The following is a 22185-nucleotide window of genomic DNA, read 5'->3' as shown; positions in this document are numbered from 1 at the left end:
TGTAAACACAACCTCATGTGAATGGGAAGGGGACTTGGACTCCCCTTTGTTTGCCATGTAATGCAGAATCAAATGCAATTTCCCTCCAGCTACTCACCTGCAGAAAATACTCAGGACCTGTAAGTCACTGTGGTACTGCAATGGGACTGGAGGATGTAGTACAGAGGCTGGAGTCTCCTGGGAAAGGGGAGAGCTACCTCCATGTGCCTTCCAAAAATTGCACACCTGGTGATGTTTGAACAATAAATCATCCCAGGAAGCTCTGGCAATAAGGTACAAGAAATTAATGAAAGATGACTACTAGAGCAGAGTCAGTTTGTGAAAAATTGTTTTGGACAGAAGCAGAACTTTAAGGGGGAAGTGTGTGAAATCAATTCTGAAATTATGCGGCAAATCCGAAACTTCTCCAGTCACAAAACTGGTTTGAAGAGCAGAGGAACTTCAATGATTTGTGTGCAAAAACATCTACAATACATTTTTAAATTTTTTTTTTAAGCATTCAGTTTCTGAATACTCCATTTTAGTTTCTGTGTCTGATTTGCTGGGATGGTATTGTATTCTAAATAGTTCTAAGAAATTTTGACCCTTAAAATCACCTGGGAGAAAAACTTTCAAGTGAGTGCTAAGCTATTGTAGTGGATATATCTAAAGTAAAGACTATTTAAAGCATGTTTGAAATGTGTGAACATCTAACATTAACAAGACCATGAGTTATGGGGGTGTTTTTGATGACAGAGAATTTTTTGTGGATGAACACCACAAGCTCCACTATATTGATTTGTTCATATTGATCAGCACCTTTAGAAATAATTTTCACTTACTTATCCCGGGAGATAAACCGATAATACAATATCAAACCTAATCATTCTCCACAACCTTGTAAGCAGTCCATCCTTCAACAGAAGCCTATTCCTCAATCTCTGAAGTCAATAACTCCTTATAAACTACCCTAAGAATTTCAGGATTGAGCCTTCTTAGAAAATGACAATATCATTGTGGGAAAAAAAAAAGATTTCTTAGTGAAAGAATACTTTATGAAAAGAGATACAGGTTTATTAACATGTTTTCAAAAGTAAATACTTTTGATTGAATAATTCCTGCATTGCATTCTTACAGACCTCAATTTTGGAAAAATCTGAAAGTCTTTACAAAGCACCACTGACTGAAAAAATACTACACTAATTTCTTTTGACAAGAATCTAATCAGAAAACAGATTTCATATGTATACAGACTTGATTTCTGTTTATAATGCTGTGATATATTATCAAGACGGAATGCAATAAACAAACAAACAAATACAAAGTTGTGATATATATAGATTATTCACGTAGGTTTTCATTAGATTGTTGTCCAAATATTTTACAGAGGAATAAGACACACAAAAAAAGAAGTGCACTTGAAATATATTCAGAATATTTGCAGTGCAGATTCAGATAAGAGAATTATTTCTTGGTTTTAATAAATTAGTTTGTTAAGTTATTGTCATCTTTACTGAGAAATATCTATGCAGAAAAATGAGGGAGTTTTTTGGGAGAGACACTATGCCCTCTTTCAAAATGGTGAAGGAAAATACATTCAACCAAAAGGATTTTGTGCAAGGCCCGTATGACAACCAGGCACCAGCAGATTCTTACCTCCTGCTTTTCCTGGACCATCACTCCAAAAAAAAATGCTGACTTCATTGGGAGATGTGTATCATTTTAATGTGTCTAGTCCAGAAGCATTTCCACTAATATTTTTTTTTTTTTTTTGCAAATCCTTAAGTTGTCCCTTGTGAAATATATTTATTTTGGGTAACCTGATCATCCACAAAAATAACTTTTTATCCTTTTTTTTTTTTTTCTTCCAAAAATATAACATTTGATTCTTCCTTACCCCCCATTAGTTTTTTCTCCAAAATCGGTTTCCTAGACATTTAATTCTTAGGTACCCTTGATAAGCAAGATGTTAATTGATTACTAAATGCTGAAATAACAAACTTTGTTTGATATCTCAATTTTAAAAGGCCTCTACTGCTTTTTTTCTATAATCAGGATTACAGCTTTTCATTGTGGTATTCTAAAGGATGAAAATATATACAAAAATAACTTTTTATCCTTTTTTTTTTTTTTTCTTCCAAAAATATAACATTTGATTCTTCCTTACCCCCCATTAGTTTTTTCTCCAAAATCGGTTTCCTAGACATTTAATTCTTAGGTACCCTTGATAAGCAAGATGTTAATTGATTACTAAATGCTGAAATAACAAACTTTGTTTGATATCTCAATTTTAAAAGGCCTCTACTGCTTTTTTTCTATAATCAGGATTACAGCTTTTCATTGTGGTATTCTAAAGGATGAAAATATATGGTTTTATTCAGTCATTTAATCATCTTAATTACGAGGTTTACCATAGCGAGATTAAAAATGAATGGAAGATTTCATCCAGATTTACACGTTTCTCTCAGAATTAATATTTTCAGCTGAGGTTTTTAAGGCGTTTATTCAAAGCTTTCAGCATGAGCTTAATAGAGAATGACGATTCCCATTGTTAGAATGAGAACAGCGCTGATGCACACAGGGGAAGGCAGATGCGCGCTCCCTCCCACCTCAAAGGCACGCTGCCTTCTGGAGGGAGCACTGCTATATAACCTTTCCACAGCATGTAACATCTGTACAGATGTTAAACTATAACTTTTTTTTATCTCTTTCTAAAGGACAAATCTGATCTTACGCAGTATGGAAACTGTGTTGTAGGCTGCATCTGTTGTACCTCCCCTTTAGTGTTAGAAAACTGTTAGAAAACTGCTTCACCAAAGATGATTAATGTCAGTGTTATGGGGATCACAGTCCTTCCCATTCATTTCCTGAATGTCTGAATAGTAGTGTGCTGCTGGACCAGCAAGCTGCTAAACCAAAACTCTTTCTACCAAGGTCCAAAAGGTTTTGTCCTGTTCTTCTATTCTTACACAACTGTCCTAGTTCTCATATTAATTGGAGAAAATCACATCAAATAAAGTGTTTTTTTAAAGCTATTTTTAGAGTTCCTTTGTGTGTGTACTTTGGACGTACACGAAAAACTATTTTGGAAGGAAGCACAAACCAATCACTTCTCAGTGCTCAGGGTGTGCAAAAGGAATCTGAGAGCTGTGTTTGTGTTAAAGCTGCAAAAATTGCACTCAATTGTGTGGGCTGCAGCTCTACTACAGTTAGGAAACCAAGTCTGACTAAGTGCAGTAGCTCTACTCGGAACTCCTCAGTTTAGGTCCATTCTACACAAATTATACATAGAAATAATGAGGCAGTCTCTAAATGACCTCATTCAGGTACAGAATTGTTAGGAGTAGACTTCTCCAGGCAAATTAGTTATGATAACAAGATTGTTATATTTGGGCTGGACTGCCCTCAGTATGCTCATTAGCTTGTTTACAGGCAATTGGCTCTGGTATGTGCATGCAGGAGGCAGCAAATTCTGTTTTGAAGGCATCCATGTACCCTCTGGCTCTCCATTTACTAAGCTGGCTTTTGTGAATGCAGTTCACAGATGCCTAACTCCAGGTATATGAATGTCACAAAGTTATCTTAAGGCTGTGGATTCAGTCCCAGGTACCAGTCACCTGACAGTGACATTTCAGTGCGCAAAGTTATAGATCTACTCATTGCTAGTTTCTTCAAAATCATAGGAAGACTGAATGAACTTAGATCTCTGAATGTTCCATCTCTTTCTAGACATAACTGGATGCTAAGCTGTCACTACAGATGAGATTTCTTCCTAACCATGATTTGTGATATTAACATGTATTTGTATGTAACTGTAAAGTAACATTCTATTATCTATTTTTTCAAATTTGACTTTTCGTATCAACTTATCATAGAAATCTATATAATTTCCTTCAAGGAGAGACCAATGTGTAGGTGAAAGTCATATTTGAAGGACATGGACCTGTTGGAATGGGTCAAGCAGAGGGCCACGAAGATGAGAGGAATGGAGCACCTCTCCTATGAAGACAGGCTGGGAGAGCTGAGGTTGTTCAGCCTGGAGAAGAGAAGGCTCCAGGGGGACCTTATAGTAGCCTTTCAATATTTGAAGGGAGCCTATAGGAGAGACAGAGAGGGACTCTTGGTCAGGAAGTGTAGTGATAGGACAAGGGGTGATAGTTTTAGATTGAAAGAGAGAAGATTTAGACTAGATACCAGAAAAAAATTCTTTACAGTGAGGGTGGTGAGACACTGGAACAGGTTGCCCAGGGAAGTTGTGGATGCCCCATCCCTGAAAGTGTTCAGGGCCAGGCTGGATGGGGCTTTGAGCAACCTGCTCTAGTGGGAGGTGTCCCTGCCCACAGCAGGGGGATTGGAACTCGATCTTTAAGGTCCCTTTCAGCTCCAAGCATTGTATGATTCTATGATTTCTCCTTCCATCTTAAGAACAAGGAGGACTGTTTTACTGGTTCCTATCAAAGCACTGGCCTCTCACAGTATTCCCAAAACAACAGCTGGACAGGCCATCCCTCCAAACAGGACTCTCTCTTAAGCTAAGCAGAACTTATTCATCAGTCAGTTACCTTCTATTAGTAGTTTGTAGAGGTGAATATGTATGAAACTGATGATGGCAAATAGGTCATTTTGCATTCATTCGACATAACTATCATCTCCTCCTAACTGATAGGCTTGCTGGGAAGGTAGAAATATTTAACACCCTGATGCTTCTCCTTCTACTAGCAAAAGTGAGACCCAGAGGAACACTGAAGTTTGGAACTGGTTTTCTGTTGTTTTTTGTTTTGGCTGTTTTGTTGGTTTTTTTACTTAAGACTTCTTAATGTTTTAATGGAGGCCAAATATGCGTACTAGACTTAACGAAGAGTTGACCTGTAGTAGGAGGATCTATATGAAGACATACAGGGCAGCTGTCTTAATTTTGTTTTGGTTCTCTCATAATTGTGTGCCATAGCTTGTTCTTCACACGTTTTAATTCACTGTGGGAGCATGATGCTGAGTAACACAAACAGGACACTTTTGTAATGGTGTTAGAAAACGATTGTTAACTGGATAGGGCAGAAAAGTTCCTTTAATAAACCCTTAATATGTTATATATAGGAGACAGACTGACACAACTTTTCTATCACTTCTTTACATGCCAATAACATATAAATGATCATAATGTACATACAAAATATTTTAAAAATACTGTTTTGAGAGCCACATGTATCAACTGTATGAGTTAGCTATCATGAGTTGAAGGCTTCCTGTACTTCCATCTTAGGCTTTACTATATTTTTATGTTTATTTGACTTTAACTGAATGCTAATGAAACGTGAACTTTGCTTTTCAATAATGGGAGGGAAAAAAATAAAAAAGGTGTCAGGTTCACAGTCTTCTAAGCTCTATATTCCTGTCCTAATTCTGGGTTAATTTCATAGGGTCATCTCATCTCTTCACCCACATTTTTCCCTGGGAGGATCTTAAAGATGCTTCCCTCTTGAATCCACTATTTTATCACTTTCACTAGACTGCTTTTGAAACTTTCTTGCCTAGTAATGTTAATTCCCATCTATGTTATCATTAAAGTAAACGACTATGGCCTCTGACACGACTCAATATAGGAATCTGTATTCTTTATCTGTGCAACTGATTGATGACTATGCTTGTAGTTTTCATTACAGAATGAACAAACACAATTAACTTTTTTTTTCCTCTCCTATGGTCTTTTCATTACTCAATACGTGACCAGTAATTTTGCTGCTGGCTTCCCTTGAGCACTTTTTAGGGTTTCCTTCCTCAATCTTGTTGAAGGCATGCATCAGAGGATATGAAATTTAAGAGTTTGGGAATGAAAAAATTTTCTGTAGGGTAGCACTGTAACAAGCTATGTTTGCCAATGAGGAGTTACTCCCAGTCTGTTGGCAATGTGTTATTAGTTTTTAATTACATATTAATGATATGCATGTGGCCCAAATTCTAGGCAATATCTGTATAGTAGGCATATGGATAAATAATTACCGATTTAAACTTTCTTGACATAGAAGTCTAGATTTTCTCTATTTTTATTTTTTTAATAAGTAGAAAAGTAATAAATGAACAGAAATGCATAACTAGGTCAACTGTAGTAAGTTCTCCTGAGGAACTTATAATGTGGTATTTTTTAAAAAATCTTTTCCAAATTTTACCACTGTTGATAAATCATCCCCACTCCTTAAAAACACCAATAATTCTTTCAAAAAATACACTTAACTAAACAAGAAACTGAAAGCTCAGTGTCCCTAGACCCAGTGGATCACTCACTGGAGCTGTTCTTCCCCTGGGGGACCATGAAAATGTAGTGAGAGAAAGCTGGTTGACCTTGGCCAATTAAGCCAGTGCACAATGTTGGATGAAAGGGCAGCCCTGACAGGTCTCTGCTTGAGGGACGTGTGCTGTAGTTTTGCAGCCACACTGTTGTCAACAAATATTACCCCAGCTGCCAGTTCAGGAGAATCAAAGTGCAAGGGAAGAGGGAGGAAGCAAGGGAGATGAATTAATTTTAAAAATGCATTGAATGTGTTGGCCCTCAGACTCGTGCTCTATTGCCTTTCAGGTGACAACTTTATGTGGCTGTTTGTCTACAGCTGGGACAATAACAATGAAAAGTTTCTGTAGCGGGCAGGCTGCTCTTCACTAGAGACAAGTTACTTGCCTGTTACTAAGATGTCCCAACAAATCAGATGTAACTATCAGGAACCCCTCAGTCTAGTGATGAACCAAGACAGCATTGTCCTGCCGGGTTTAACAGAAATGTGTGTTTATGTTATCACAACCACAATTCTGCAACTAGTATTGTAAAGGTACCAATTAATTTAGGAAATGGTGTCACAATTTTTTTTTCTGTGGCACAGGCTATATAATTTCTAAAGTAGCAGGAGACCAACATCAATAGATTTAAGACTGGAATAACATACAGCAGTTACAGTCACAGAGGTACAGGGCTCTCGCAGAATTGACCCTCTCATAATAACCTTCCTATTAGAAACCATTTGCTATTTGATTCAGATGTTTTACTAAGCTGGTGGCTGAAACAATACCATTTTACTAACACATCAATTAGCTAAATGTCATAAAGCCCATTTTGTTTAAGACAGAATATTTCTAATTAATCCCAATTACCTCTCCACTTCATATAACAGAAAAGAATAGAGTGAGAGTGCACATGTTAATCAATGTAACTAAGGAGAAGAAGCCAGAAATACAATGCTGATCAGACAGCTGAAACAGGAGGAAACATAAGAAGAAGAAAGAGATGAGAAATGATTAATTTCTAAGGGTCTGTAGTCTAGCCTTTTCTCTCCATTACCATTGTGGGGAAATCTTAAAGGATTAAAAAAAGAATTAAAACAGTGGAGTTTTCAGAAAATGCAGCTTTTCTCAGAGTAAGCGTGATTGACTGAATTCAGCAGTGATTCTGGCAGATTCTACCAAAAATGTTAGAAAGTCAGTCTTGATTCAGAAGGAGAAAGCTTTAGACTGAACTGATCTGACTTCTGTAAGATTGCATTAACAAGTTTCCCTATATAATAAAGTCGGTTATTCCTTACTTCATAAGTACCCTATGAAAGTGAACTTAGAATCATTTGAGGTGATACAATGCATAATGAGACATAGGTTTTCATATAGCCTTATTTAATCAGTTCAGGAACATTGTTCCACATAAATGAAGCAGTGTGAAAACAATTCTAGTTGGATATCTAGTTTTCATTTTTCTTTTTTAAAGGGGAAGCTAGAAATTGTTTAGAAATATATACTTGGGTGTATTTATGTTCTTTTTACCTACCCAATACAATTGTAACTGGTATGAAAATAGTTAACTCAACACTAAATACATTAAAGGCAATTGCTTGGATTTTTCAAGAAGAAACTGACTGAATCAATATAAGCATAATATCATAGAATTCACACAAAAATCTGAATGATTACAGACAAATCCAAACCCCTGTGCAGCAGCACACGTGCATCCTTTATCTTTTGACAGCAAAAGATGTTTTCCAGAGCAGTTTTAGTGGAAAAGTGACTTCTTTTTGATCACAATGCCATCTTTTTAACAATGTAATAATTAATACCACACTTAATTCTGATAATTTGATTGCCCACTTCTATCTCCTATGTTCTCACGCTATGTTCCAATATTGTTAAATCATTGCTGATGACTTCATTAGCCAGTTAATACAATTCCTGTTGTGTTGACACTATTACCCTAGAGTGGAGAATCCGTAACTGGAAAATTTCACTTCATTTATTCATTTATTGAAGCGTTAATTTTCACAGTATTTTCTTCTTTCAGTAATTAAGAAAGTCTTCTATTGGAGACTGCAGGAATAAAAATTCAGGAAGAAGAAGGTAGAATGGAAAGAAGGATATAGATAATACTGGGGAAAAAATTGTCTCAGTTTGTCTTTTTCTGCAAAACTTTTAGGAATTTAGCAAATTACCATATAGTTCCAATCCTGAAGAGTCTGTTTTCAGCTATGTCAAATGCAAGATGGAAGGAAGAAGGACTACCCATTTTACAGAGGATAACAGAGGATGATCTGGAAAAAAATGTCAAGAAAACACTAAAATTTCACTGATTTACAGTCCAGATCATGTAACTTTACAACATCATGCTTCATACCTAAAAGGAAAAGGGCTTCGGAAAACATTATTAGTCTTCTGAAAACTATGCACACCCTCAGCACAGGAGGGAGCAGATTGCCTGTTGTTTGTTTATTTTCTAGAAAAAAAAATGTAGGGAGAGTTGGACAAATATCTTCTTTTTCCATGTGATATGTACATATATAGTGTGACACTTCAGATGTCACATTGACTGCTATTGCTACGCGGTTGAGGAGGAGAGACATGGGACACTGCCCTAGGCTGAAAGTAAGGCAACAGAAGGCTATGTATTAACGCTAAATAACAATTATGTGACAAGTAGAAGATAGATGGAAGCAGTTCACTGAGTTTCCAGTAGTGCAGAACAATATGCACAGGAACTCAATAGTGTATTTTCTGTGTGTAGAAACAGGTAAGAGTTACAGTCTCTACACTTTTAAATTTTAAATGATTGATTGTTTCTGAGGTTATTTGTAGTGATTTATTTGTACAACATGGTTGAACATCATTATCAGCATTCTAGGGCAGTTTGCTAATGTGGCATGTATCTTCCTCTTCATCTGCACTTTGAGTTATTTTTTAATTATGGTGAAAAAAAAAATCTGTCATTGTCATTCTTAACACTTAAAAATTGTCTTTTGGGGACTATAAATTGGTTATATGTTATTCTCTGAAGCATATGTTTACATGTTCCATTGTGTTCAGAAAGATGTAATGGAGGATCCATTCCTTGGTACATTTAAGCCTAGTAAATGTACCAAGGAGCTGAGCACTAGACCTTGAGGACCAGGGGGATTATGTGATTTATACTCCTGAGGTTTGTTTTTTTAACATTTGAAAATCAAATTCAGAGGGAGGATGAGGGGTAGCTACCCACCTCTGATGTTCATCTACACAGCTCCTAAGGATTCATTGACTACAAGATTTTTTGGTGTGTTTTGATGTTTCTTGTAGATGTACAAAGAGCTGGTAAGGAAAGGAAAAAATACTAGAAATTAAAACAATTTTCTATTAATGGAGATTCCACTTTGATTATAGCCTGATTCATGACTGCTGGGAAGTCACTTCCTTCAATATTCTTCATTTTTCTCATACAAAAGTGATGATAATGGTACTGCCCTTGATTTGAGATCTTAGGATAATAAATACCATAGGCGCAAAGGAGCAGACCTAAGGAAGATCCATCAATCATATCGTGCCACGGCCATGGCTGAATTCACCAAACACTGACCTGCAGATAGACTGAGAAAAGCCTTTAAATTTATATTAAAATACCTAACACCAAGAGAATATAAAGCAGAGGCAGTGGGGTGTATCTTAAGTTCAATATGTGCAGCCACACCAAGGCAACTCTATGGATTCTGAGTCCTCAGTTTTTACCAGTACAATTCCTAGGACAACTCCATGTAGGGTGGTGAAGGCTGTTAGAAAAGATTGTGTTTTGAAGTGTAAACTAGCACTGCAGTAGCCTTTTATTCTCATTTAGATACCCAGAAGCCTGAAATTAAATCTTGTTAAATAAATCCTTCTGCTACTGTTAATCCTTCCTGGCATTAGGAATCAAGGTGAATGAGGGATAAAGAGACAAATTTAAGTTGCTTTCTTTCTTGGAAGTACAAAAAGCCAAATTTAAACATACATATAAACTCCCTGAGAGACTGATATTCTGATAACTGGAGTACTAGTGAGTATTTTCAGCCAAATTACAGAAAATTCGCTTAACAGAACTTCTATTGCTAAATGATGAGCAGAGTATCTTTTCTTCTCAGCTAAAGAAAAGATAATGTCACTTGCACTTGACAATACTGCACGGGCAATATTCCACAAATTTGGATGATCATGAACCTATTACTTCATTTTTCTGTTTTGTTTTGGTGGATGTCCTTGTTATATCTTCGAAATGCATTAATTCATTGGTATCATTGCAGTAGTTATAAAATGAAATTTCCATGTAATGCAGCAACCCACTTGGGTGCAAGATTCTGGGATTCACTGCAGGTAACACTGAGCTTGAATATGATTTTTCATTGTGCTGATCTCTGCAGCATACTTAAGCAAGAAGCAGACTATACTGGAGTAAATATCCCAACAGTGATATCTGAATGTAGAGAAACTCAAGTATCATATTATAAGAGAACAAGAGATGTAAAGTGTGAAAGATAAAAAAGGGGGAAAAACCCCCAACTTTAAATTCTAATTAATATTTTGCCAAAGAAAACAATTTTCACATATAAATATTCTAATCAGATATGTTTTTTTCCTGAATATTAAACAGAATCCTCATTATTTTCCAATGGCATACTTTCCATATCAGTACAATAGTTAGTTAGTTATTACCACAGAATTATTTTCATTCAAAATACTAAGAAATAATAAACTTGTGCTACAAATTCAACATATTTCCTTCATAAAAAATGTTCTAATAATAATAAGCTATCCAAATCAGAGTGCACCAGTGACTTGTTCTGCACATTTGTCGCTGCTAAGTTTTATATCTCCCGTAGATCAGTTATTAGAACTGCATGGGTTTAGTTTTGACTGTTAAAATTTTCAACAGTAGAGGACAAAAGATTCTAGAACTGATCCTTTTGATTATACTTTGAAGTCAGTTTTTAATCCTTTCAATGCACAATAAGTTAATTTTGTGGTTATTCCAATTCTTTTTTAATTTAAAACGTAAATTCTAGGTACATTGCAGAGACTATTCTGTCTTTGTCAATGAAAAGAACAATAAAAATAGTCTGACCAGATTTACTTTCTGCCAATATTGCTAATTATATCTCACTTTTTAAACTGGGTATTAATCAAGTCTCATATTAGTCATTGAACTATTTTACCTAAATTGAAGCTGATGAAGGTATAATGATGTGAGTCTTCCTGATTTCCATTTCTAATGCTGGAATAAGATAATCTCTAATTCTTGTATTTGGAAATTACTAATCATAGAATCATTTAGATTCAAAAAGAACATCAAGATCATTGAGTCCAACTGTTAACTAGCACTACGAAGTTCACCAGTAAATCATGTCCCTCAGCACCACATCTACCTGTCTTTTAAATACCTCCAGGAGTGGTGCCTCAACCACTTCCCTGGGCAGCCTGTTCCAATGCTCAGTGAAGAAATTTTTCCTATTACCCAATCTAAGCCTCCCCTGGCACAACTCGAGGCTCTTTCCTCTTGTTCTATTTCCTGTTACTCTGGAGAGGAGACCGACCCCCACCTCACTACACCCTCCTTTCAGGTAGTTGTAGAGAGCGATAAGGTCTCCCCTCAGCCTCCATTTCTCCAGGCTAAACAATCCCAGCTCCCTCAGACACTCCTCATAAGACTTCTGCTCTAGACCTCTCATCAGCTTTGTTTGCCTTCTCTGGACATTCTCCAGTACCTCAATGTCTTTTTTGTAGTGCAAGGACCAAAACTGGACCCAGTACTTGAGGTGGGGCCTCATCAGTGTCAAGTACAGGGAGACAATCACTTCCCTAGTCCTCCTGGCCGTAGATATTTCATTAGTTCTATAAAGTCAGTAGTGTTGATTAAAAGAGCTGCAATTCTAACAGTTGAGTTCTGAGTTAAGTTCTGTGGTATTACTTACTTACACTGTTTAACTTTATTGCTTTTTACCATCCACTTTTTTTCTGCTTTTCATAGAAAATAGCAATATACAGTGACATCTGCATTAGCTGGTATGTTATAAAACATAGAACATCAACTTAATATGGAGCATTTGTGAAAGTCTCCAAACTGCAAGACATTGCAATCACTGCAGAGCACAGAATGAGAATACAAAAGTACATTGTAGAGATGGTTTGCAATGAGTAACAAAAAATGCAGCAAAATGCAGATTACTATACTTACCAAAACATCAAATTTATAGATAGAATAAAGGAAGATAAGTGATTAAACAGCATTCCTCCTTAGAAAAATACTGCTATTACAGAAAATGGAATACTTTGTAAATGGAAAATTGCATACTTTAATTCTAGGACATACTATGAAGACTGCTACCAATAGAGTACATGAGAAAGAAAAGCTGAATTGATTGGGTTGATCTAGCCTCAAGAACAGAAGGCTGATACAGACGAGGATAATGGTCTTCCATTGTAGCTGTAAAAGTTTAATACTGGTCATCAATAAAATGTTTTAAATATTTTCAATGTGGTAAATTGCCTAAGGAAACAGTATTGCAAAAAAAAAAGAGGAAAAACACATAAATATTGAGGAAAACTGTTTCATTATTAACTGAGGAATGAAACTGGCTCTTTTGAATATCTAAATTTAGGAATTTAACCCACTGTAGATTTTTAAAGACTGGGCTGATAATATCTAATCTTGCCTGAGGGCAAAAGAAGAGCTTCAATGACATGTGGTCTTGAGTTCATTTTCGTCACAATATTTTGATTCTTTCTGGAACAGATTTTTTTTTTTAAATATGAAAATCATGCCAGTGACAATCAAATACACATAATAATCTAGTGTCCTTTCCCAGCATTTTTGTTGTATACTATATGGTCTCTTTAAAGAGTGTATGTATGAGAAAGAGATTTCATTGGTCTTTACACGTTTCATAGCCTGGGTATATTTCAAATGAGACTATATTGTCTGCGTATACTGGTAATGACAATATAATATTTTTATCCTCCAGTACAAAATCAGTCCTGACAGTGCGCTTACCTTTTCTACCGTATTTTTAGTTATTAGCTGTGTGAATGGTTATAAGAAAGAAAATATTTGAAGATTTATCACTGTAATTAAATTTGAACAAAGACAAATATGTGATTGGTAAAATTGTGTTTCAGGCAAGTAAGCAGTAGATACAGAGCCCCCAGAGCAGAAAGGAAGCAATTTCATTGCGAGCTGATAAATCGACAATATCTGTTTGCTCTATGTAGGTGCATTACAATGCAACAAATAAATTACATTCATTAAATGTTTTCTTGGAGGATTAATAAGCATTGATAATAAGACACAGAAGCACAGAGAGATGCACCAAAATTATTTATCTGGTTGTGGTGGGAGGCTGGAAGAACAATCCATTGCTATCATTCATCTTAACTAAAAAGAAGCCTTCCCCCTTTTGAATGTGAAGTGTTCACTACCATTAGAAAAGGCCACATATTGCCACCTTATTCTGTGGTTGGTTCCCAGAACATCCAAACAGCAAGTGTGATGAGGTTAAAACTGGGCTTGAGATAACATAAGGTTTCATATTTTCAGAAAGGAAAATTTAGGCATGTATTTTTCCTGATACTTTATTTTGTTTAAATGAAATATTTCTGAATGGTAAAGCAGGGCCATCACACAAATTTCACAGTTTATAGCTATGAATAGTAAATTCAACTTGTAATCTTAAGTGTACTTTTTGCTGCTTTTTTATCAATTAAAAAAAAAAAAAAAAAAGAGAAGAAACCTCTTCAGAGTTGCTAAAAGTCCCAGATAATCTCAGATTTTGGCTGTCACCAGGCATCAATTGCATTTACTCATCAAGTACTGCCATCTTGTGGAATCTGAGTAATCAGAAGAAATCCTAAACAGGAAGAGAAATATATTTGCCAACAGGAGATACTGGAGGAGATGGAATACTGTATCTCCTGTTGCATCACAGAAAGAAGACACAAAAGAGACTTATTTCTTGTACAAACACCGTAACTCCACAGAAATGCAATTATGGGTTGTCTGTTTTCATGCTTTGCTCTTGAAAATGCAATATTTAACCAGTGTATGGACTGTACATTTAGGTTTTAGGTGACCTTCAAGGAGTTTGTATGGTGACTTTCATATTACGTCTTCACTAGCCTCCTGAAATACTACTTCGCTGACAGGACTGATGAAAAAGCTGTCTAGAAACTGCATATTAAAAGGTTGAAGCAAGCAGTATCTCAGGAGAAAAGCCTTTAAGCAAATCTGGGAAACATTCAGGTGCTAACAACTGCAGCAGTGAATACGTGGTGCTATCTGAATGCCTCCAGCACAGCTCTCGTTACAATGCTTCAGGGGTTATTTCTTGCCAACCCACAAAGACAGGAAGACTTCTGTATGACCATTGTACTGACATTTTCTGCATCAGAATGATATCTCCAAAAGCACAATACAGCACTAGCAAAAATGCTGATATGTCAGTATTCCAACTTTGTCCATTATGGGAAGTACATCACGTTCTGACAGTTTAGGAATTAGTGCTGTGAAACGAAGAAAATAGATCTACAAAAATCATTTAAGAAATTATAGTAAACAAAATTTCACACCATAAACTCCTTTTGGCAGGAGATAGATGCTCTCTTCTCACTACTTTATCACCAAGTGACCTAGATTTTCACCTACATAGCCCACTAAAAAGTGCTTAATAGAACACAGAAGGAAATTGGACATTTGGAAGGCTTTCCAAATGATCTTCAAAAAACAGACACAAAACTCTCGGGAGACATTTTTCTGTAAACAAGGCTGGTCATTCATAAAAGGAAATACCAGTTTTGAGGTTACTAAAATTAGTTAAAAAATTTTCTCACAGAGACTTTGCAGAGAGCAGAATTTACCAGTAGAAGAGTCCTTCAGCCCAAGCCACAGGAGAAAGCCAATTCACAACTGCCTCTATAATTCATAATTTCTCTGAACTACTCTCTTTTACTGTTGATGAACAGTATTTACATAAAAGTTTCTTTTGTATCAACAGTCAACTGTAGTTTCCAGAAAGGAATCTGCATCACCTTTGTGATTTTGGCATAGGTGTCACATTAAAAATAAAATAGATGGACATAAAAATAAAAAATAAGCTCTTCTTATATTCTATAAAAATACTCTAAATTTCTGTATACTGCAGTATTCATGGTTTCCTATTTTCACTTTAACTATTTTTTCCCTATTGAAAGCAAAATGAGTACAGCATGGACAAGCTATTTACTGTTTTTTCTCAAAAGGAGATGAATTCAGAAGGTTCATATCTAGAGGAATTACTTCCTGATTTTTTATTTAGATTTTGGTCGCATGGACCAAAAACCTCAAAACCTCTTGAGGCTCATCCTTATTTACCTGTCAGGTTTGAGATGCATCTCTGGGTTTAGTCTCCTATTAAAAAGTTAATACAATGACAATTGTGCTTCGTGCTGAGCCAAATGACACTCACTGTAAAATTTTTTAACCTAAACCATTATAGGATAATACAGGCTTGAAGTTCACTAACAACCGCAGTGGGCTGTGTACAAATAGGCCTAGTGTCATCCGTTTGGTCTGAAATTCCCAAAGCTCACTCAGCAGTTTGCTATTTTGTAAGAGTGAGGTTTCAGATAATATTTAAATGTAAGCCTCCCGTCTTGTAGTTTCCATGTACTCCTGTGCTGAACTGCTGTGGGCCTTGTGGCATGTAAATATATATTAGAATCATAGAATCATTGAGGTTGGAAGAGACCCTTGGGATCATCGAGTCCAACCATCTACCCTACTCTACAAAGTCCTCCCCTACACCATATCCCTCAGTACCGCATCTAAACGTCCCTTAAACACAGCCAGGGACGGTGACTCAACCACCTCCCTGGGCAGCCTGTTCCAATGCCCGACCACTCTCTCTGTGAAGAATTCCTTCCTGTTGTTTTAGAATATTTCATTTGGTATGTACTATAGATGACAGACCTATCTATGGATAGACAGAAGTTTTAAATGTTGATTCTCCATCATTTTGTCTTTATTAGTTATTTTTATATGTCATTGCAATCATTTGGGTATTCTTTTATGCATTGTACTGCCAGAAGAAAGAAACAAAACCAAACCTGCCCTCCAGGTTTTGTAGTTGGACAGCCTTCATTAGCAATTCTGTGATTTGAAAACCCTAACTTTAATTTTGCTGGGAAACTGGGAATATTAGAAGTCCCAGAATATTAACACCAATGCAAGTTTCATTCTCTACCATGGCTGCAAATTTAGAAGTTTGTGACATTTGTACAATGGATCAATGTCAAGGTGCACCAATTTTGCTATAATTGCACTCATTTTCTTAACATCCTTTTGTAAAATCACTTCTGCAAGATCATCCATCTCTTTTTGCCAGCTAAAAACCATTGGGTCCCCAGATCCCAAGCCAGCTGTGGTTGTTTCTGACTATTCTGTGTAGTATGTATTGGAAATTGCAGGGCTTCCCTGAGGTATTTCCACTGAAGCCTGTGGATACTGTATGGACATAGGTCTCAAATTATATTTAAGAATATACTGAACTCATTGACCAGGTCTATTAGGACAGGAACTTCTTAAAGTGTGTAAGGGTCTCTTCACGTGCAAAGAAGGTCAAGAATTCCAGATAAATTCCAGATCTGACCATTAAGATGCAAAGTCTTCAGGTATTCCCAGGGTTCTGCTGTTTAGATATGAAAAAAAAAAAAAAAAAAAAAGTAATTCCTTCAAACATCAAGAAGCAAACTGTTAGCACTTTTGTCTGTGCTTTGGAGTTTGGGCTCCTGGCTGGATGCTGTAGGAATGCACAAATAAAAGCATTAACTGCAGCTTAATAGCATAAATGATTTGAGTTTCAGATCTGGCAGAAGTCCTGTTACTTTTTCCTAGGTAGCCTATCCTCATACTCATTCATCCATCACTCAATTTTTTACAGCAAAAATTATTTAGAAGGTGACAAAATGACAGTATACCCCCACACACTCTGGATTCATCACAGGCAAAGATTAAGAATTGCATTTCCTTAAAGGCACAAAAATGTATTGCCTGAAATCTGTCCCTTAGGAGTAGCTCTAATTAATAAATGAATAATTGACTGTGTGTGTTTTTAGGGTACAAATAGAGAAAATTCTACTCTACATGAACTGCCGATGAACCCACAATGATGACTGCTTTACATTTGGGTTGAACTTCTTTTAAGCCAGAGCAATTAGTGAAACTGATTGCCTTCCATTTGAATTGGTAACAGGTGTCTTCAATTAAAGCCTATGCATTTTCCTTTAACATATGTTTTCATCATCATCGTCGCTTTGTAGAATGCTATGGTGCCATGAATAATTTCTGCCAGATAAGACATCATAGCAAAATGTGACAATGGAATTTTTGGAGAGAAATATTTTTGGATAATTAATATTTTGCCTGAAACGTAACAGAAGAGGAAGGAAATTTTGAACACTCAGAGAACTCTCCTTAAGCCCTGAATTACTCAGGGTCCTGTGTAACCACACAGAATTACAATTAGATCTGAAAAAGTTTTTAAGCAAAAAGTCAATGTGTGCAGCTTAATTCCCCGTTTTGGAGAAGTTTTCCCCTACTGTCAGGTAAATATGTTTAGTCCTAAGTTTTGTAGTAATTAGTAATTGTACTATTAGTTTTGTACTGATACTATCAGTTTTTCATGAGAAAATTTTCATCTGACTTCAGAACTAGGCTGAACTTCTTCAAAATTAATCTAGAAGATCCTGCATCTCTACACCACTGCTTGCACTGTTGGTTTACATTGCTGTATAAACAGTCATTGTGCTTTTCTATTCCTTTCTGACCACTGTGTCAGGAAATGATACAATGTAAGGATAGAACGGACAGATCAGTTGGAATTTTTAATGCTCTTATACTTTAACAGTCAAACTGCACAGCTGGCTATGGAATATATTTAGCTGGGATGCTAATGTGTTTCACACTTCCCGTACCATGAAGAGCGATATGAGTTCCTCTCCTATCATTAGCAGAAAAGCACACAGCAAAATTTAAATTGTGAGGCGTTTCCTCTCACCTCTTTGACCCTTTCATTTTCCAACTAACTTTATATCAAGAATAGTTTTGACTGTAGTGGGGATAAAAGTATGAGGGAACCACAGTGACTTATGTGGAATTACTGTCTTCATATACCTGCTGAAGCCAAGAGAAATCACCTAAAATTTGAATCTAAAAGCTTGGAACTTGCTATACCAATGGAGCAGTTTGCATCTTGGAGCAGTAGTAGGGGCTTTATATACCTGAATTTGCTTTGACTTTTATGATTTTGGAGTCAGTTCTTTAAAGACTATCACGGGGAGAGATTACGGAAGAAATTGCCTTATAGATAATGTGCCAGTTTAGATAGTGAACAATATTTTTTTTAAGCATGAAGACAAAATGAAACAGTGGAAGACAAGATTGAAAGGAGAACAACACGTAAAAAAGCATAGATAAGGTTAAGACTTTTAAGTCTGAATTGGTGGAATTCTGCATTAATATTTCCCTGAAGGAATTCCCTGTTAAATCGGAATCTCATTAACTTTACGATACTTCTAATACTGAGACATTAATGCATCTAAGCTTTTAATAAATCATGATATAATCTCATACAGAATAATAGGAAATAATCTTTTTTCTGAACCAATTATTATGAATATAAAGTGAAAAGTATATATTTTTCAGGTGAACATCCCATAATCAAGGGATAAAAATAAGAACCAAGGCACTGCCTTTAATTATCATTTTTTAAAAATCACTTTGGTTAGTCAGATTATGAGGCAAAGCAGTTGATAGCTTTGGTTTAAGAAACTGTTCATTGATGTAGGGATTGAAGCTGCAAATAGGAAGGGTTCTGAGATTCTTCAGTGAAGCAGATGTGGAAGATAGAAGTATAGCGCAGTAATACTGCCTGCAAGGTAGATTTAACTGTTATTAGAATCTGATGTTTTTTTAAAGAGGTGTTTGGAATAAAAACTGTTTATACACACACTTGCAAAATTCATCCCTAGCTCTGTAGGAAGCATCTTGATATATTTCACTGCAAACTTGAACCAGTAGAGAAAACAATGCTTTATACATTATTTTTGGCTTGACCTGAAAAATTAGAAAAGGGAATTATGTAATATTTTATGGGTGTTTTCTGAGGCTGTTGAATAATTTAATTATTTTTTTTCTGAACTATATCTGTCCTCTTAGGGAACTTGTGAACTCAACAATTATGCTATTTTCAAAATTCCAAGGAGGAAAAAAAAATCTCTTCAATGCTAGAACAAGCAAATAAAAAGTTTAAAAAGCCTTTAGGTCTTGTTTTTTATAGATAATTTAAATAAAGCTAATGAGCATTTATTGAGTGTATCCCTTAGCTTGTCGCAATACTATGTCACAATTTCTCTTTTTTCTGTGTTCTTTTAGAGATCATCTATAGCTGGGTATTTAATGAATTCCCATCTTTCGTGGCAGAAGACAGCAGACGCTTCATCTCTCAGGAGACAGGCAATCTCTACATCTCCAAGGTGCAAACATCTGATGTTGGCAGCTATATATGCCTGGTAAAAAACACAGTGACGAATGCCAGAGTTTTGAGTCCTCCTACACCTCTGACACTGAGAAATGATGGTAAGAAAGGGATTATTTCTGGGTATCACATGGATGCAAAAATACTAAGCCAAATATACTCTAGTTAATTTAAGAACCATGATTTTATTGTTTTTCTATAGATGCATGCATTTACTCCATCAATCAGCAAAGGAAAAGTGTTCAAGGATACAGTTTCCTTTGAAACATCTAACAGCTGTGAGAATATTTAGACCTCCCAAGGCTGAGGTACAATCTGACTCCTCCTGATGTATTTTGTTTAGGACAGTTACTCCTTCTTGCTATTCTGGTGCTCTGTCACTGACAGAGAGAAGCAAAACTTCCCTGGTAACGTCTGTTTCTTTAGGGCTCAGCTCAGTTGTCTCAACCCAGGTGGCCACTGCCACACTGAGATACTGTCAGGCATCTGAGACATCCATGGGGAACTGGCAAATATCACACAGGGCATACAGACCACCAGCAGGATGCCAGGAGATATTCATGCATCGCAAATGACACAAACCACACATGGTGAGACAACTAAACTGGGGTCCTACTGCTTAAAACTTTACCTGTTGCTGTACTAAAGACCTGTTACACTTCCAGGCTCCAATTCAATGCACTGAATAAGTACCACCAAGAACACTGCAATAGCTTTTATTACAATGATAGTTACCCAGGCAGTTTTGAATTTCATCAAGTAATTGAACTGCAATATTTTTTCTGTAGATAAGTACCTAAATCTTATTATCAAAAAGTGGCTTAGGATCTTTTCCCTAAAAGTCAAAAGAAAACACTTCCCAATAATATATCTTATGGAGCAGTATGACATTTCAATATAAATGATATGTAACTCTGATTCTTTTGGAATATCTGCCAATAGAGGCAACTATTATTTGCTCTTTTGCAGCAAAAAGATTAATATTTATTACATTATAACCACTTTTTGGTTTTGTTTTCTGTCAAAAAAATGTTATTTTTGAGAATAATAATTAATGATTCCATAAGTGCCTATATTTTCCTTTTTCCAAGATGTTTCACAATTAATGATGCTTTCAAGTTATTCAGAAATAACTGAAAAAACTTCGCATTTCAGCAATTCAACATATGTGAATTCATACCTACATAAATCAGAGAGAGAGAAAGGGAGAGAGGTACTCTGAGCCTTTTGTCTTGCTTATGGCTTTTTTTAGAACTAAAACTAGTCCTGGGCTGTAGAAGCGTTACAAAAGCTGGATTTAAACACAAACGACTTAGTTTAACAGAATAAGTAAAAAAAGTGTTCAAGGATTAGAAAGGAATTAAGTTAATGTTTATTCATCATAACAAGTTGAAATTTCTGTCTGCACTGCATGCAGCCTCTGGAGCAAGAAGCTGCATGTTTTACTGTATCTTTTCCTATTTTCTTTTGCTGTTTTAGGACCTATGTTAATTATTGAGTTTCAGGTGCTTAGTTTCGCTGAATTAATATAGCAGACCTGATCTTTTCAATATCAACCTTTAAAAATTAACACACAAAACACTGACTGTCTTTTTAATCAGTTTGAACTCTGACAAAAACAGATAGAATTTTACTGCCATATTTATTATTCACATGTTGCTTTATTGTCTCCTTATGACATTTCTTCATTCTTTCATTGGGTTCCAGTTTTGTGCAGAAATTCAATAGATTAATTATCCATATCATAGTAACAGTACATAAGCAGACAACACAGTATAAAAAACGGAGAGTGTAAATAAGGATAAATGCAGCAGTCTACATCACTGAGATAAGAAACAAAATCTGTGAAGGAAAAATGTGCAGATTTTCTTAAATGTCAAGTGGGTAGTATATACCAGCCTCAAGCAAATTTGAGTTTCACGGCTGGCTGTCATACAACTGTGATAATCCAACCTTCTGAACTGTGCTGGAGTATTGGGGAGGCATTTGCACATAGTTGAAGTGCTCCTCAGCAATTTCCCTGTTAATTTTTTCACATGCATAAATTTCTACCAAGCTTCCATGCCTTAGTTTTTATCTGTTGGGATTTCTGAAAAGCCCCTTTATTGTAATGGAGTTCTTTAGTGATTCTTAGTATATTGCTGGCCTTCCTGTACAACAGAGGAAGTTTCTCAGTGAACAGACCCAGACTTTCTATCTAACTCTACAGTCTCTGTAAATCTACCTTGAAAAAATATTCAGGAAAATTCTCGTTGCTAAATCATATTTATTATTTAGAACATCTACTTTGTTCTACCTCCTTCACAGAATGCAATAATATGGGCCTTATAAAAACTACTTAGGATCATAATCAAAATATTCCATTAATAGTACTGTACTATTTTCATTTTGATAGAAATTG

At 35.8% G+C, this 22185-nt stretch overlaps 1 protein-coding gene across 3 annotated transcripts in view; it reads left to right on the top strand.

The window, feature by feature from the left end:
* Window positions 1–22185, top strand: part of CNTN5 (contactin 5) — a 680570-nt gene that overhangs the window by 479237 nt on the left and 179148 nt on the right. For all 3 annotated transcript variants that reach the window (XM_014966120.1, XM_014966118.1, XM_014966119.1), the window contains exon 8: window positions 19682–19885. In XM_014966120.1, coding sequence (XP_014821606.1) covers window positions 19682–19885 — 204 coding nt within the window. The remainder of the gene's footprint in view (window positions 1–19681; window positions 19886–22185) is intronic.

The sequence above is a fragment of the Calidris pugnax genome, unplaced genomic scaffold (genome assembly GCF_001431845.1).
Source record: "Calidris pugnax isolate Ruff unplaced genomic scaffold, ASM143184v1 scaffold20, whole genome shotgun sequence".
NCBI classification, from domain to species: domain Eukaryota; kingdom Metazoa; phylum Chordata; class Aves; order Charadriiformes; family Scolopacidae; genus Calidris; species Calidris pugnax.
Note: the sequence above shows the minus strand (reverse complement) of the source record. Positions and strands in the feature narration are given on the sequence as shown.